The sequence below is a fragment of the Phragmites australis genome, chromosome 14, assembly GCF_958298935.1.
Source record: "Phragmites australis chromosome 14, lpPhrAust1.1, whole genome shotgun sequence".
NCBI lineage: Eukaryota > Viridiplantae > Streptophyta > Magnoliopsida > Poales > Poaceae > Phragmites > Phragmites australis.
In genome coordinates this window covers 18,257,610-18,274,729 of record NC_084934.1, presented here as the reverse complement: position 1 = coordinate 18,274,729, position 17,120 = coordinate 18,257,610, and the positions used below count along the sequence as shown (strand labels likewise).

Genomic DNA, 17,120 nt, shown 5'->3' with positions numbered 1-17,120 from the left:
TCCAATCTCTAAATCCAGCATGCCCCAATGAACTCTTGCAATTTCTAGAATTAAAAGTATTACAACAAAAGCAAAACACTCTATCAATGTGTTTCGAATAGACTAACCATTTTCTGTCATGAACCTCTCCATTACTCGTTTTTCTAGAGAAATGAGCATACGAAAAATGTCTATTTGTCATCTAAAGGGAATACAATATTTTCTTCTCTTATAGGCCCCTTCTCCACTAATATGTCCCTAGCTTTGTTGTCAAGATTATCCCAATTTCTTGGATCATAAATATCATATTAAAAACTAGTTGCATATCACCACTAGCAGATTCTGTAGCAGATGAATTAAATATGTTCTCATGACCACTTACATTGTTATCATCCTCGTTGATGTCAACATTGTCTTCCGTAGGGGTAGGGCCCTGGTCTTCATCGTTCATATTAGTTTGTTCCTCCACAGCAACAATCGCCTACTCATCTGGGTTTCTTGAACTGCCCGTATTACTCCTTAAAAATTTGTCCATTGCCCCCTTCTGTGATTCTATTAACTCATCCACTCATTTTCTCTTTTTCCTTTTTTCGCTACCCGATGCGTACTTTCTCAATGACATGATACCTAGGACGAACTGATAATTGAAAAGATTAACATGTTAGTGGTTGTACTCATATAAATTACAAAGTTACAAAACTAAAAGAGATCGGATTAATTGAAACTAATCTAAATCTAACCAATTAGTTGGCTAGGCAATTAAGCAATTACAAGGCTCCAAGCTAACCTAACAAAGCCAATTAGGCAATTAGCCAAAGCCAAAGGTGTTTGTCACTATCTATCACTAACCAGTACAATTGGTAAAGCAACGATGGCATCATGGCAAGGCAAGGCAACGTGGTGTTGCTGCTGCTCACCAGAATCAGTAACGTCACATGCAGACGAGGAGCAGATCGATCGCCAAGACGCGAACTCGTCTAGTCGTCTTGCACGGCAGCCGGCGGCGACGACGAAGCGGCCGTTGCAATCGAGTGGCGACTGGCGAGGCCACGGTGAGGTGAGTTCTAGCCTACTAGCCGCCACGCATACGACAGTCTCCTCCGGTCGATGCGCATGCGCCTCGAGCAGTTTCGGCTGGCATGCGCCTCGAGCAGTTTCGACTGGGCCTTTCCGCGACGCACAGCACATAAACGATGGTGCGTCTGGAAATGCTGAGAGCCTCGTTGCGATGGGCTGTTGTCTACTGGGCTAGAGCTGGGTGAGGCCTTGGCGCCTTGCCGCCGAGGGGGGGTAGGTGGGGGCCCCTACGAGTTGGGGGCCCAGAGCGGCTGCACTGCTCGCCCCCCCCCCCCCCCCACGGTCGACCCTGCTTGTGTGCTTCCTGTTTGGTGCCTGGCCTAACAGTGAGTGTGGAGGGCTCTGGTCGTGAGCGCGGAGGGCTCCGGTAGTGAGGATGGAGCTCCGGTAGCGAGACATGGAGGCGTCGGAGGTCAATGAGGTTGGAGCTCATCGAGGCTGAAGTATGGTGGGGCTCCGGAGCATGTGGGAGGCTCTGGTCCGGCTAGGCTCCGAGCCAGGCTCCAGTGTGGTGGCTCAGGGAGGCTCCCGCTCGACGGCTTCGTGCATGGAGGTGCGGAGAAGTGGAGGTCGTGTTGGCATTGTGGAGCATGAAGGTACCTCAGAGTGCCTGTCCTCTGGCATGGTCTGTGGAGATGGCGCGGAGCGCTCGGCCTCCGGAGTGGCCCGATGGACAACATGCTGATGCAACTCGAGGACCTGCCAAAGCTAAGCACATGCTCTAGGTTGCCCTTGGCCAGCTGCATGAATTTGTTAGAATATGTGTATCGTAGCACGACAACTAATAGGAGCTAGTGGCCACAACAAAGGTGCATTAAATGTTCTGACATGCTGACACAAGATAAGCTTGCTAGTGGTAAGAAAATGTGGGTACCACAAAAGTTAAGAGCTATTCTTCCGTACTGTTCACATGCATGCTACTATCTCTTCTGCATATGGTAAATAAAATATACTACTATTTCTTATACCATGAGAGTAAGTATCCCTAGGTCATGGTGTGAACGCAAAGCTTTTGTCAAGTGTTGCGACGCCATGCTCTGCTGTGGACAATGTGTGCGTCAGGTGAGATAGTCTATTTTTTACTAGCTATCTGCTCTATCTATGCCACTACATGCACGGTGGAGCATTTATAACCTTATCTCATGGTATTTAAACGGGTATACTCTATTTTTCACCATTATCTTTCTAGCTCGAGTGCAAATCTTTGGTGTTAACAAACGAAGGTTTTCAACACCCCAAAGCTGATAGCGACTAAGTGCAGTGGACGTTTGCCCAGAGATTAACACGTAACGATGAAAATACTAGCATGAGTACTAGCTAGTCCACTTGCAGGTCCAACTGACCACCAGTTGATACTAGTAATGAACAAGGTATATCTAATGGTTGCACAATAAATAGATGCATGCACTTACCTTGTACGTGGTGGTTCGCATGGGTTTTACCTTTGCTTTTGCTCTCATATGGGTTAGCCTTTCCTTCTAATGGTCTTGGGAGTGGCTCGCAGTACGCCACAGTTGTCGTTCACACTCATCTGGACCGATGGAAGTGCGGGCTCTTTACTCACAAGATGCCAATGGGGCCATGCTCACGGAATGGCGCTCGCAGCTACATCCCTTTTATCCCGAACGTATTTGGAGGGGCCTAAGAGACCCTCTCATTCTCTCCAGAGGGTGGGTGAGAGCATACTCCAGCTCGCAGTTGCAGGTGTAGACAAGTACGGGCTGGCGTGCACATACGCACGTAGTTTTGGCTACAGCTCATTCGCACTGAGGGTGTTTCCACGCGTGCATAAAACTACGTTTGCTCGTATGGCGATGACACATCCGGACCAGAGATAGCCTGCACACCAGCGTCTTGCTCGCGGCACTTGGTGCTTTCTCTTTCTTTCTCCTTTTAGCAAGGCTCTTTGTTCACATCCCCATGAACAGCGTGCTATTAGGACACATAAAGCAAGCTCCAACAAATATAGCGAGGTCCCCACTCATAAAAGGAGGCTAAAGCTTGAAGACGAATCCTGTGAGTGGGAAAAAAAAGAGCAAAAAAAAATATCGTTTGTGTAATAAGAAAAATTCACTAGAGTCCTCCCTCTCCTATCCTTAGAGGGTATATTTATAGAGAGAATGAGCAATGAAAACTACTTGTTTACCCCTAAGATAATATTTTACAATCATATATCTAGAGAAATACTTTTGATATTTTATCACTTCACGTACCGTATAGTGACTAAGATTCTATAACAGATATAGTAATACGATAGTGCACCATCATAAATATCACAATACATTATCTAAATATCTTAGGCTGAAACGTTTGCCAACAATAGCAAGAACTGAAGTAGTACCTCCACAACAGAGCACAGTGTCTATCGGTTGTGTTGGCCATCAGACAAAAGAACGTTAGCAGGAGAATAGGAATTTTTCTGCACGTGATATGCTTTCAACAGCATAATTATATAAAATAATACTATAAAATGGAAGGGGAAGCCTTGCTGGGCACATACATATAAGAATATACTCTCAAGTATAAAAATTACCCATTTACCTTCCAGAAATCATGGGGCAGCGAACATATCAATCCGAAAGTGCAAGAAAGGAAATTATAACAAGAATCTTAATGAGCTACACCTCAGATATCAGAAAGGAAAGTCTTCTGTGAAGAGTTCATCTCAAAAACAGAGAAGTAAAACAGGAAAAAATGCACCACTGGGACAATTTACTGCTTCCAAAAGACAGGTACCACTGTGTCAATACATAGGCACCAGTTCGACACATTTTAGTGTTCCAACACCCTGCAATTTAGAATATCCCTAGCTAATGCATATACAACATTGGCAGGAAATTCGAGTGCCTGTTCACCCCTAGCACCAGCAAGGTTTTGACATTGCTATACAAACAGAAAATACCAAAAAAGAACAGCACATAAAAACGAGAGCATGCATGGTTTGCTAGTGTACAAACCTGGGTCTCTAAATAGAAGTTTCATTTTCAGTGAAAATGGCAATTGAGCATGAATGTGGATCAGAACAACTTCGCTGAAAACAGTACATTTGCTAACACATCTATGTAAAATAAGCATTGAAGATACAAAATAACATGATGGAATGTTAGGTGTTCAACTATAGAAAAGAAGACCCATTAGGTTGTTGGCAACAAAACAGTGAAATATGTGCTGGGAGATGTATGTAAGGAACTAAATTGCACACAATCACACACAGTTGGAAATACTCTGCCATGCCAGTTTTCTTCTCCAAACTTGTTCCTAAGTTAAACATATCATATAATTCGCTTCTATTGGTTTGAAAGCAGGGTCGGGAAGGGTAGCAATAGACTTCTATTGGATATTTTTTTCCTTTCCTCTGACAATAGCAAATAGCACATAAGATTAGACACTCACAATGATTAGCTCCAGAAAAGCTAAAATGAGTCTACCATATAGGGCATATGTATAAAAAGATACATACCTTTAATCCGTACAAGCGTATTTAACTAAATGAGTACTTAACTGAGTTCTCAGGTATCAACACAAAATAAGGTCTTGCATTAAGCCAAGTAACATACAAGGACTGCTAATCTTTGTCTTTCAGAAGGTCCAAGAAACATTACCCTTTATGGCATGATGTTGTGGCTTGTGGATGGTGGGAGGTTGCGGAGGTAGTAGTCGTGGTTGACGGGAGGGCAAGACCTATCTCTACGCCGCTTCCCCACAGTGGTGTTACCGGAGAAGAAAGGCAAGAGGGGGAGGAGTTCGGCTGGTAGGGAGAGAGAGAGAAATAGGAGGGAGATAGGACTTCTAATTCGTTGCTTAATTATGAATATTGCCTCTCCTTATATAGCGAGGATATTACGATCACAATCTAACTCCAAATCCTAACTTTCCTAACTTATCTCATGCTGAATTGGAAACTAACTCAAACCATATATCCTAACCAAATAAAACCAATTCCCACCAAACTTATCTTTTATCAAAAAGGAAACTTATTCCTAACCCTGATTTTGCTCCTGCCGCCACTGCCGCCACTTTCCTCCCATTGCGGCGGCTATATGTCCTACCCCACATAACACATGAGCTGAAACCGGCAACACTCTTCATCTTAATTTTTTTTCTCCTTGTTGGCTTCCAAGAATGCATCCAACTAAACCATCTAATAATGAAACAATGGCAGAGCCTCTATAGGAAAGCAGAAGTATAGGTAGTAAATCCATATTCATTTTCCATATGATCATTAATTCTCAAAATAACTCATTTGTTTTATTTATCTTGTGAACAGAAAGGATAAGTGTTATTTACTCTCTTCTCCTTCTTCTTCTTTTGACTGAAGGCAAAGGATTCTTGCACACATATGCTCACTTTTTCAGCATAAGCCAACCCAAAGAATAATAATCTGAAAGGTGGCAGAAATCATGCCAAAACAGCATATAGCTTCAATCAAGGGAATCAGGGAAATCTGATGATGTATAACAATGCTACTAAATTACAACTATGGCACCGTCGATAAACTGTCATTTTAACTGTTATCAGGAGCAGTGTTTCATCTATTCATCATATTGTTCTAATCAGTGCAAAGCCACAAAAGGGATTGTGGAAATGTGACTGACCTCAGAGTTGAGTTCAAATTTACAGCACAGTTTTGCCAAATTAAGTTATAAGGTTTGCTATCTGATTGGTATATTCCATTTCAAGCTACATCCTGCGCCCTACAGCTAAATACACAGGAGCGAAGAATTTTGCACAATGGAAAACGATTACAACTAACAAGTACCTCCAACCCACATGATGCACATGACAAATCCTCTGTACCTCTCACAATCATGTCAATAAAATTCAAGACATGTTCTTGAGATAATACTCCATATGTATTCTTGAAGAGAAGCACTCAAGCCACAACTTTGGAGCTGCAGGATGCACAATGTAGAGGTTTGTAATGAACCTCCTCTCCGAGTTAGCAAGCACTGTTGCTGGGGCTAATATTTTTTTCAGCAAGCCATGCTTTTGAAGCCACCGAAGCATTGTATACCTAGGCTTGGTCCTGTTCTGCAAATCAAAGCACAGAAATGCTGGGAAGCAATCAAGGTACTCCAACGAGTAACCCAGCTCCTCTGTGAGGTAGTTCAACTTCTCACTCATTATCTCCTTGCCCTGGTTCAGCACCTTTGGAAAAACGCTCAACATCCGACACAGAATCTTGTACTCCACCCCTCTTTCCAGGAGGTAATCAAACCGCTCCTGCAGCAAATCCTGAGTGCTGTTCAGGAAAGGAATTACCCTTGTGGCTATTTCATTCTCACCATACCCAATGCTCTTCAAAAACTCCAGCTTGTTGTCCACATGCTTTGCTTTCCTCTCAGCCTTCACTTTTGCCATCCCATCCAAGAATGCCCTCTCAACCTCTGTATCAAAACTACCATCCTCCAACACGAAATCTGGTGTCAAATAACGCAAGCTCTCCCCACCAACAGAAATCTTCTCCAGGAACCGATGCTCCAGCTCCATTGCCCGCAGCACCCTGGGGAGATTCTCCAGCCGGTTCTTCCCAACAACATACGGGTGCTTTCCTACTGCTGCATCAACCTCATCATCTGCCAGCCCAACTCGATGCAAGTACTCTGGCACCGAGATCACCGCATCAGAGAAATCAAGGTCAAAAACCCCGGCATTGGTCAGCAAGAACCTTCCCAACTCCTTCCCCACTATCCCCAGCTCTTTGAAGAATCTCAACCTCTTACCAATCCTCTTCTCGTCTACCTCAAGAAACACCCTGCGGCTGCCGCCGACAAGACCCCCAATGCTACCAAGCTCTGCTCCAGCATCATAGAACATTTGCATCCTCCGGCACACCCCCGAGAACGCGTCAATGTCATTGCTGGACCCCAAATCAGATCTCAGCGATCGAAACGCGGTGCCAAGATCCTTAACGAGTGGGTCACCGTCGGAGAGATCGCACTCGAGAAGCGAGGGGAAGGTGAGGCAGGCGGCGATGATAGCGGCGCGAGGGAGCCGGTGGAGGCGGGCCTCGAGTGCGGCGAGGCGCGCAGAGATGAGATCCGGGGGCACACCGAATAGGACGGCGGGGAAGAGGAAGCCGAGGCGGGACCAGGGGAAGCCGAAGTGGGCGAGCGCGGCGACGGAGCCGAGCAGGGAGGGGTGGTCGGCGAGGAACATGAGGTCGGAGCGGGGCGCGCTGACGGCAGCATGGGGTGGCGCGCCGATGGACTCGAGGAAGAATGGGAGCTCGTTGAGCGGGTTGAAGGCGAGGTGGCGCCGGAGGAAGGCCGGGAGCTCGGCGGTGGGGAGGGTGCCCGGCACGGCGGGGAGCGCGGCGAGGAATGAGAGCAGGGAGCGCGGGGAGTGCGCGGCGATGGAGTCGGCGTGGGAGGACGGGAGGCAGCGCGTGGAGTGGAGGTACTCGGAGACGGCGGCGCGCGCGGCGGGGACGGCGGCGTGGCGGAGGCGGTAGGGGAGGTTGCGCAGCCTCGACGGCGCGGGGGCAGCGTCCGTGGAGAAGAGGCGGCGGAGGCGGAGCGCGGCGCGGAGCGGCATGGCGGCTCGCCGGCTCTGCTTGCTCTACGGCATTGCCCAGCTTCAGCTCCACGGGATGAGAGAGAGCGAAAGGGGTTAGTTAGGGTTTCTCTCTGTGACTGGCTGGGGCTGCATTTGCTTGATGAATAAGTGGAAACCTTGCAGTACAAGGCCTGTTCAGATTAGGCCCCAGAAATTCGACATTAGAAGAACATGTTCAGAATGCCAGACATTTCATAATGTTTTCATATCAATTTGATTTAAAGGAATCCAACTCTTTGAAACATGTAAAGGATCTCTTCATGTTTCGAATATGCGTAAATTAGTTTCTCAACAAGAAAGGTATTTTTACGGGAATTTTAGTATTATCAAACAAGGGCATACAATACAAAATCCAGCCAACACGGTTCAGTTTCGATCCCGGAATCGCTAGCCCATCTTATTAGCCGCACGTCATCATCTCCAGCAGGGGCAACCAGTTTAGCCGCTCCTAGAGTGAGAGAGCACTTCATTCCATCTCTAACCTCAGGTGAACCAAGCAGGGCCTACGTCACTTACGCTAACTTCAATTACCAAAGTAATCAGTTCCCGAGATCAATGCCTACTTAAACTGTCAAGATAAATTTGATTATGCTCTATAGATCTGATTTTGTAAGGCAATATTTACATCGATTTGTTGTAGAAGTTATCACCATGTTCATCAGTTAGCCGTGGAAGAAAACATTCGCTATGCAACACCTATCCACTGAATTCAGCAAACGCATCAGAACAGCACAATCACGTCCACCATCTGGTTTACATCCCAGTACTCTTATTGATGAGGCATGACAAACAATACTAGCGTATATACAAATCTACACCGAAAATGTTCCGGCCAAAATGCTTATCCCTAACGATAATGCGCGGTAATCCATCCTCCTACCTGGAACTTGTAGATAGCACGACCTACCACCACCAAGAGATCTAAAGAGGATATGCTGATCATCTCCACACGGTTTCATTTGCATCAGTGAAAATGGCATTGTGATGCTCAATCAGACACTGGATGACCTCAATGGAACTGTAGTCCGGAGGCGAAGCATCATCCAAGGGTATTTGGGATGAAGCGTCCTCGTCGTCCTCGTCTGCTGAGCAAAGAAGAAATCTATGTGAACAAACATAAACGTAGTCCTGGTATCCAAACTAAAAATTATGTGAAACATACAATCCAATTGACCGAATAGTCTACTGTGAACTGAACAACTAGTTACCTTCATGGGCAGAAAAAACTACCAAACAATATAGCTGGGCGTTTCTAGATGAAATCACCTGAAACTGTGCTCGTATGCTGACATAAAACCCATACTGACAACTTTTCAAGGGAATGGCCTATCAGCTCAAGAAGCCTAATCTATCAATCACTACCAGCCTAAGCTGAACTCTGATTAGCATGGCTTTCAATGATGTCCTAAATGTCAGTTGATGTAATGCAAAAGTAGTTAATGGATCACAGATGGGCCGCCGTGTTCACACATCAGTAACTTCTTTTGCTTCTAATTGGATCTCACATTCATTTTCAGTTGGTAGTTGGTAGGCAGTTGCCACAAAATCATCAATTCATAGTGGACCATTGGCATTCACAAATCAAACATACTAGACAATCATATATAGGGCAGCAAGTACCTTTATTTGCTAACATGAGCAAAGAGCAGCCTTAAGTGCGTTATGCCACAATTGGTACAGACAACTACCAGAAAGGCAGCGAGCATGGCCAAGAACAGACTTAAATGCTTCATGCCACAATGGTTAGAGACAATTATCCTATGTGCGAACAAGGAAACATGTGATTGCCTTTTTACCACTACGAAATTTCCTTAACTTATCATAATATTTTTTTAAAAAAAGTAGAATTTACATACCTAACAGGTCCCATGTGGCTGCATTTGATGTTGAATCCACAATTTTTGGAGGCGGTTTTAGGGTAAGTTTGAGGTGATTGCGTAAATCTGTCCCAGCATCGCCTTGCTGCCACATGATCAAAGGTGCAAATTCCACAGCAAGGCTACGAGAGTCCATCTGCGTTAGATACCAAAAATTAGTAAAATCCCACCCAATAAATGCATCTATTTAGTTATACTAGTTTAGGACAAAAGAGACCAACTCTAGAAATGCTAAAATAAAATCAACATGCTTCTCATATGTAAATTACTACATTATGAAATGCTTCGCTGTGGAAAGGTATACAATGTGGTGTATCTACAAACAGAACAGAGGAAGACCATCTAGTAAATTCATGGCTGGTGGTTGCTGTCTCAACCCTGTTAAGTAAGACATTAAACAGGTGCAAAGATGTATGACGGTGCCTTCTGTTAACTACATTGGTCGTGCATAATGTCCGGATCGGACGGGAAGTGGCCACCAAATGCGTGATCGGAATTACAAGTGAGAACAGATTCAACCATTTAAACATAAGCCCATTGGGGTCGACTGGAGATCTTTTTTATATATAAACAGGATATTTAATTCTTTTGGTAATAAGAAGGTTATCGTCAAAGAGATATAGGCAGATCTAATCCAGGACTCTCAAACCGTCCGGTGGCCAACTCTTCAAAAGTCTTTAGACCCTTATAAATGTGTTATACAGTTTATTCAATGGTAATTGGGCTTTTTCGCAGAAATCACTAGGGGCAATCGAGCCAATATTCTCTAAAAAGTAAAAACTGGGTGGTCTATGGGTTGAGTGCTCAGTCCATGCTACTCCTAAAGATGTTATGGACAGTTTTTGCTGATTTTTAGCATTGCTTTACATTATTCAAAGTTTCAAACAGGGTGTGGCTGTTACAGGACTTGTTACCAAAGGCATTCAGAACCCAAACTGTCAAACTGAGTTAAATACCACTTCCTAACATTTGTGAGTAATGTCAAAGTTCATGAGTAAAATACAGAAGACAGGTACAATGTTACAGGCATACAAGTCCACATTTGGTGGCTCCAGATATGCACTGAATCTAAATGTTAAAAGGTGTTTTCCGAACTGTTGCAATAACCCTGTTCATTGATCTGTATTGGCAACTTGCAATAGTGTCCAAGAAACATAAAGAAAAACAACTTGCAAATGGAACAGAGAGAAAAAAGAACTAAAATTAGGGATCGGATCTACCTTGTTAAGTGATGATTTACGGCTTACTCGAAGTAGCAACGCTGTAACAAACTCTAGCGTCATGTAGTTCACATTTGGAAGCTTCTTCAATATGTTCCTAAGATCACGAATGCTAACCCTCGCGTCTCTAAGCTCATCATAAAGTGCAAATGTAGTAAGTGGCTCAGGGATGCTGGCAAGGTAGCACTTCACAAGTGCACCTACATTAATAGGACTAATACCTTCAGGCAAAGATGCGCCCGAGTCTGCAAAACATGAATAAACTCAGAGGCCCACGCTAATGAACAAAACAATGTCTACAAAAGCTAAGCTCAAATATGATTGTGTGGCAGTGATACCTTCATTGTAAAGAGAAACTAATTGCTGAAGAACTTTTCTGTCACCTTCGGATTTGAACAAGTACTCGTTATTCAAACCTAGGAAGAAAATGATTCAGATATCAGATTCAGTATTAAAATGAAATGGATAAAATAATTTCTATGTAATTTCAGCCAGTTCACCTGATATAACCAGGTAGTCTGCACACCTCACTAGCACCAAGGGAACAGCTTTACCAGATTGCTCTCGTTGTACAGTGGCTTCAATAGGAACACCAAAGACTGCAAGATTACAAGGTAATATTGGGTCATTTCTCATTGTTCATTGCTGCTCCTGTACAATGGCTCCAATAGCTATTTGAATTTTGCAGTCAGAGGGTCATTTCTCACTGATAACTATTCACCGATACACAGAACAGAAATGAACTTACAAAAACTATTAATGAAGAATTTGTTAAACAAGCCAGGCAAAGAACAGCAATGCTAATCATGTAGCTACAACTTAAGGCTTACGATTGCAGGACTACGACTATGCTACAAGAAACTTTAGCTGCCAAGATGCTACAAGAAAATATAAGCTGCCTTGATGCTACAAGAAAATTTAGCTGCCTTGGCAATTATGATAGACATGCATCTTGGATAACTAGAGACAACGAGTTGTGAGCATACCATCAGTGCTCGCGACTCCCTGGGGCAAAGAATCAGAAGGAAGTAAGAATCAGCAGTGTACTCCAAAAAAGTGAAAATTGTGTTACCAGGTAATAGAAGTACAAATAACAAACCTTCTGCCAGCGTTCGATATTGTTCAAAATAGTCTTGCTCTTATCTGCAGTTTTTTTAGCAGCCTGCAAGGGGCACATGAGACCAAGAAAAAAATATCAGCCTCCCCAAAGACACTGTTGCCTTTTATAGAGAATGGTGTAACAGAAGGCATCATAAAAGGAATGCAAGGCCCAAACTCCAAGATAACATTATGTTATCAATAGAGGTATTTATGACTTCGATTTTCCCCTAAAATACATTCAAACAGCTATTGAAGATACCAACAATTCTGCCCTGATTGTCATACCCTGAAATGTCAATAACCAAGGTGTGCTACTTGTTACTCTAGAACCATATCAAAAGACCTACTCCGGGGTTGCAAAAGAATAGGAATAAACCATACCAAGCGAAAAACCATTTTACTCCTTTTTTTGGCTGGCATTGATTTAGTTCACTACCGAGCCATTCTTTACGCTGACATGATACACGACAGGTAAATTGCAGACCAACTAACAAAATAAGGCACTGATTTTTCACTTCATTACATAAATTGTGGTAATAATTCTAGAGTTGACAGGTACAATGATCAGAACAAAAAGTTACACAATGAATAAAACTTCACAGCAGTTGAAACTACAACTAAACAAATAACAGGTCAAAGTAAATTTTGTTGAAACACAGACATACCTCTTCAACTTTGACCTTTCCCACTGCAACCTTCTCCTTTGTCTCTGAAATGCCCTTCCTCAAAAGCACCCCAGTGGTGGCAGCAGCGGTGACGAAACGCTCCTGCACTGTCTCACCCGGTGGCCGCCGCTGCCTAGCCTCCTGGAAGACGGCCCACCGGTTCTTCACAACCGACCCAACCTTCCCAGCGGCATCAGCTATATTATCCCCCGCTGATTGCCCTGCCAGCTTCAGCTTGAAACCTGCATTAAAATGTCCAAACAGTAAGGTTAAAGTAGCAGGCAAAGCAGGATCTAACAGAATGCTAGGATACAAACAGTGTGCGCAGTCACACTCTCAGCACTTATAGGTAATTCAATGATAGTTTCCGAAGTACATGAGAATCACTATCTTTATCAGTGCACAGAGGTTCTGGGCCTCTGGCGCCAGAAATGTGCAGTGTACAGTACTAGTAAATCACAACATCATCATTTCGTTCAAGAAATGGGCAGTGCACAGTACTAGTAAATCACAACGTCATCATTTTGTTCAGAAAAAGAAAATCATAACATCATCATGAAAAAGCAAAATGATATTACTGCCGAACAAACTTACTGGAGGTAGAGAAGAAATCTGTGGCCTTCCGGCGCCACTGAGGCGACTCCGCCAGCGGCATCACTACCTGCGCAGGAGCAAGGAACATCCACTGAGCCACTAAGCCACTGCAGAACCACAAAATGAACCTACTATGCTCTATAGCAGTAGAGCATGACAAAGGTGAAATCCAAACCACTCTTGTATCGCAGCAGTAAGAACAACTGGAATAAGCAGACATCCTGAAGGCTGGAACTACAAACGGACCAAACGGAGACGCTAAACCGCACGGATTGCGACCAAACGGAGACGCTAAACCGCACGGATTGCGAGGTCCTAAACCCAAGTCCATGCAAACTCCAAAGCAACCCAAGACTAGATCAAAAGTGGTGAGTTTCAAACCCTAACCGAGGAAAATCACGCACTCCGCGCCCACCAAAGTTTCCCCACAGGAAGAAGCGAAGATCAAAACCAAATCGACGGAGAGAAAAAAAAGAAACGCGAGATCGAACGAACCCAGCCCGATCCGGCGAATCGGCGGGAGGAGCGGAAATGGATGGAGAGCTCAAGCCGATCGACGCGCGGGCCAATTACCTCTCTCTCCTGAACCCGTCGAATGGAGCCGAATCGGAGAGAGAAAGCGAGAGGACTGGTACTCCGTTACGAGGCCACCGTCTGTTCCGCGAGCTGGAAACGAGTTGTTTTTTTGTTTGTGCGCAGCTTCTGCTTTGGATTCTAGAGAGAGAAAGAGAGACAGAGAAGGGGGAGTCAATGGCGGAGGCGGGATTGGGCTTCCCATTCCCGGAGGTGACGTGCGCCGTGCCGCGGCCCGCGAGCCTCTCGCGGTATCTATCTCAGTTGCCTCCACGTGGATCCGGGAGAGTCGCGGAACCCGACGGCCGGTTCTAGAAGTGAAACTGGTGGTGGTGGTGCGGCGCGGTGCAGGGGAGTGGGCTGAGCGGTTGGATTGGTGGACGGTGGTGGATGGGACGACAGGAACGTGCGTGCATTCAATTGACTTGACTACCTGTTTTAGTTCGGGCTCAACGGCAGCTTGCGCCCGCAGCTGCATGTTCACGTTTGACTATCAAGGAAACGGCACTTCTTTGCTTTCGGAGGTGATTATTCCGGTGGCTGTTATCCAATGGTTTTATTTTCCACATTTTCTATATTTCAATCGGCTGAAAATGCTAAATTTCTCGATCGATGGCAGCTAGCAGCGGAGGATTTATGGATCATGGTTGTCGGACTTGAGGCCAGAGGACGCATGGCAGTTTGGTAGGGGCAGTGATGGTGGGTGCTGGAGGACCGTCATATTGATGGTGTCGTGTTAAGGTAAGTGGAGACAGTCGAGTTAAGTAAGTGAAGACAGTCTTGGTGAAGTTAGATTAGTAAGGTGACGAATCTAGTAAAGTCGGATTATTGCGGTGATGAAACTAAGTGGCGGAAGCACAGCTAGAGATAGATATAGACGTCCGTGGAGGCGAGGGAGTGCGCTACTAGAGAGAGAAATCACATAGAAGAAGTGAAGCAACAAGAGGTTGAAGACGATCTCTAGGGTGTTCTATGCAGATCTTACGGTTGTGCTTAAAAGAATTCGGTTTTCAATTGCATATTGATGAGAAATAAATGATTAATAATTATAAATATTTAATATAAATGTAGTATATCCTTATAATTGGTATCTACTATAAATGTGTCATGAACCCGATACAATAGATTTCACAATCCTCATAGGATAAATAAGCCATGTGCCCAAATAATTCATTGTGTTCTACATAGAAACTATCATCAAATAAAAAATGAGTCTTCTAGATATTCGAAAGTTTACAATCTAGGAAGGTTACACTCGAAAACTCAGAGTATGTTACATTTCCTGGAACTAACTATATAAGAAGTGGATGAGATACTTTAGACGAATCAAGGGAATTCAAAGCAAAAAGCCGAATAAGCAATATAGAAAATGCCTAGTGGGACAAGAGCAGAAACAACCCATTAAGATCCAGAATAGAAGTATACTACAACAAGATTCATCCGATAAGGACTTCAAAATCTAGAACGCGGGAAAATTTATCAAGTTCTTTATAATTAGATCTAGACATATCCTTATTGTAATTGTCTTCTCCTGAGAACTCGACGAATTCTCTAATGTTCTAGATATAAGCCTAAAGAACTCGACGAATTCTCAAATGTTCTAAATCTTGAAGGTCTTATTGGATGAATCTCGTCATAGTATATAACTCTATTATGGATCTTAATAGGTTATCTCTCCTCCTATCCGATTAGGCTTACTCTGAATTGCTTGTCTGGCCTGTTGCTTGGAATCTGACTATTTGTCTTGGAATCAAATGCCTTTTGATGTACCTCTCCTCTCTTTGTATAGTTGAGTCAAGGAAATGGAATGTGCATGAAGTCTAAATTGTATTCGAATTAATCAAATTGGTCGTCGTTCAATAAGATGAGAGCTAGCATATGCCCGAATTGATATACCATATTCTAACACACATCTCAAAGCAATAATTGCAGCCACTAAATAATTAAAACAAATTCAATCCCGGTAGTCCCGGTATGTATTTTATACCTAAGATTAGAACATACACCTTTACAACAAGCTTCATCACATCAAGACATAATAAAGAGTGAGTAATTTAAGTGTATTACAATTCTTCAGAATCATTACAAGTTCAACCATTTAAAAGTATTACATGCTAAAAATTAAAGATGGGAGTCAATTAAACAAGTTCGGGCTCTCAACATAATATCGATCAAGAGATAGAATTAACCAAATACAACAAGTTCATATCCTAGTAAACGATCATTACTACGCAACGGAAATTACATCTAAAAGAAGAAAAAGAGATGGTGACATTGCCCTAAAGCAACACCGGAGACATATCAAGTAGCACATTACTACTCTTGCCTGTCACCGATATCGGCGGACACGAAGTAGCTATAGACTAACTCATCCTCACCTACAAAAACTCAACGATAGTGCCATGAGTATAAAGATACTCGCAAGACTTACTCCTATGCTATCTATAGTCCTGACTCCAAGGATTATGTATTTGGAATGAATAATAAGAAGTAGGTCACAAGGTTAAATGAATTTATGTGCAAAAGTAATTTATTGACTTAAGAGTGTGCGCACCTAACATATCTCAAAAACTTATGCTATCCTATTATGAGAACAAAATATAAACATAACCAACATATCACATACAACCACATCCACCTAACATTAGAAACTCCACGATTAAGAATGCTAATAACCAACATCGTGACAATTCAAATTGATTTTGCACCCTATAGAGGAGTACAACTTTACCCACATGACATGAGTTCATCCTCTCGGCCCCTATGATAACCTTTTTCTCACCCATCCTCGACCAGTTGCATAATCTTCATGATGTCGAGGACCACCTAGCTCCTCCGAGACACACACTAGGCTCCCTATCTCATCCACAAATCCACACATGTCACACACTCACATTATGAGGTCATGGGACAAACAACCGGTATAGAATGAGATAATTGGCTCATCCTTTTCATATTCGGATTTGTGGTAGTACATAAAGTGCTTAAGCCAATAGCAAACAACGGTCGGTGCTTATTCGACTAGGTGGGCCCATGACATCTAAGACTTCATTCCCGAACCATCCCTAATACCCACCCAAATCTTGCCTCATTCTCACGTACTCATTAACTCTTCATGATTAATTTAGTGAAAACACAATTGAGTCCTAAAGCTTGTGAATGATGGACAAACCACTGCTCGACTTCTACCGGTGGCCTAAGGTTGCTAAGCACAACACATTCATTTTAAGTTGGATAATTACATATTGACACCCCAGGTTACAATGGATCAAGATATAAACAATATTAAGGTAGAGGCAATACAACAAAATAGGATCTACCTACAAAACCCTGACATTGACTCGCTAAACATGCATGACATATATATAGCAATAATTTATCAAAATTAAAAAACACATTGATCCAAAGTAAAGGTGAAATATGCATAGATGCTTGCCTTGGTTCTCGACTTCACAATTAACAACAACAACCTCGGA

At 43.5% G+C, this 17,120-nt stretch overlaps 2 protein-coding genes across 5 annotated transcripts; both read right to left on the bottom strand.

Moving 5' to 3' along the window:
- Nucleotides 1–5,481: 5,481 nt before the first annotated feature.
- Nucleotides 5,482–7,776, bottom strand: LOC133890520 (transcription termination factor MTEF18, mitochondrial-like). The gene has a single exon (XM_062330915.1). The coding sequence runs from the start codon at nt 7,591–7,593 to the stop codon at nt 5,878–5,880; it is 1,716 nt and encodes a 571-aa protein (XP_062186899.1). The 5' UTR covers nt 7,594–7,776; the 3' UTR covers nt 5,482–5,877.
- Nucleotides 7,777–8,191: 415 nt separating this feature from the next.
- LOC133890521 (uncharacterized Rho GTPase-activating protein At5g61530-like) lies at nt 8,192–13,806 on the bottom strand. 4 transcript variants are annotated; one of them, XM_062330917.1, is made up of 10 exons: nt 13,567–13,806; nt 13,072–13,138; nt 12,478–12,719; nt 11,811–11,873; nt 11,698–11,716; nt 11,212–11,310; nt 11,050–11,127; nt 10,712–10,956; nt 9,471–9,627; nt 8,192–8,699 (listed from the first exon to the last, which is right to left on the bottom strand). In XM_062330917.1, exons 2-10 carry the CDS (start codon nt 13,130–13,132, stop codon nt 8,554–8,556), a joined length of 1,110 nt encoding a protein of 369 aa, XP_062186901.1. In that variant the 5' UTR covers nt 13,133–13,138; nt 13,567–13,806; the 3' UTR covers nt 8,192–8,553. The 4 variants fall into 4 exon arrangements, with proteins under 4 accessions (XP_062186901.1, XP_062186900.1, XP_062186903.1 ...); XM_062330916.1 differs by having other exon boundaries at nt 13,645–13,805; XM_062330919.1 differs by having other exon boundaries at nt 8,192–8,696; nt 13,645–13,803.
- Between the last annotated feature and the right edge of the window lie 3,314 nt (nt 13,807–17,120).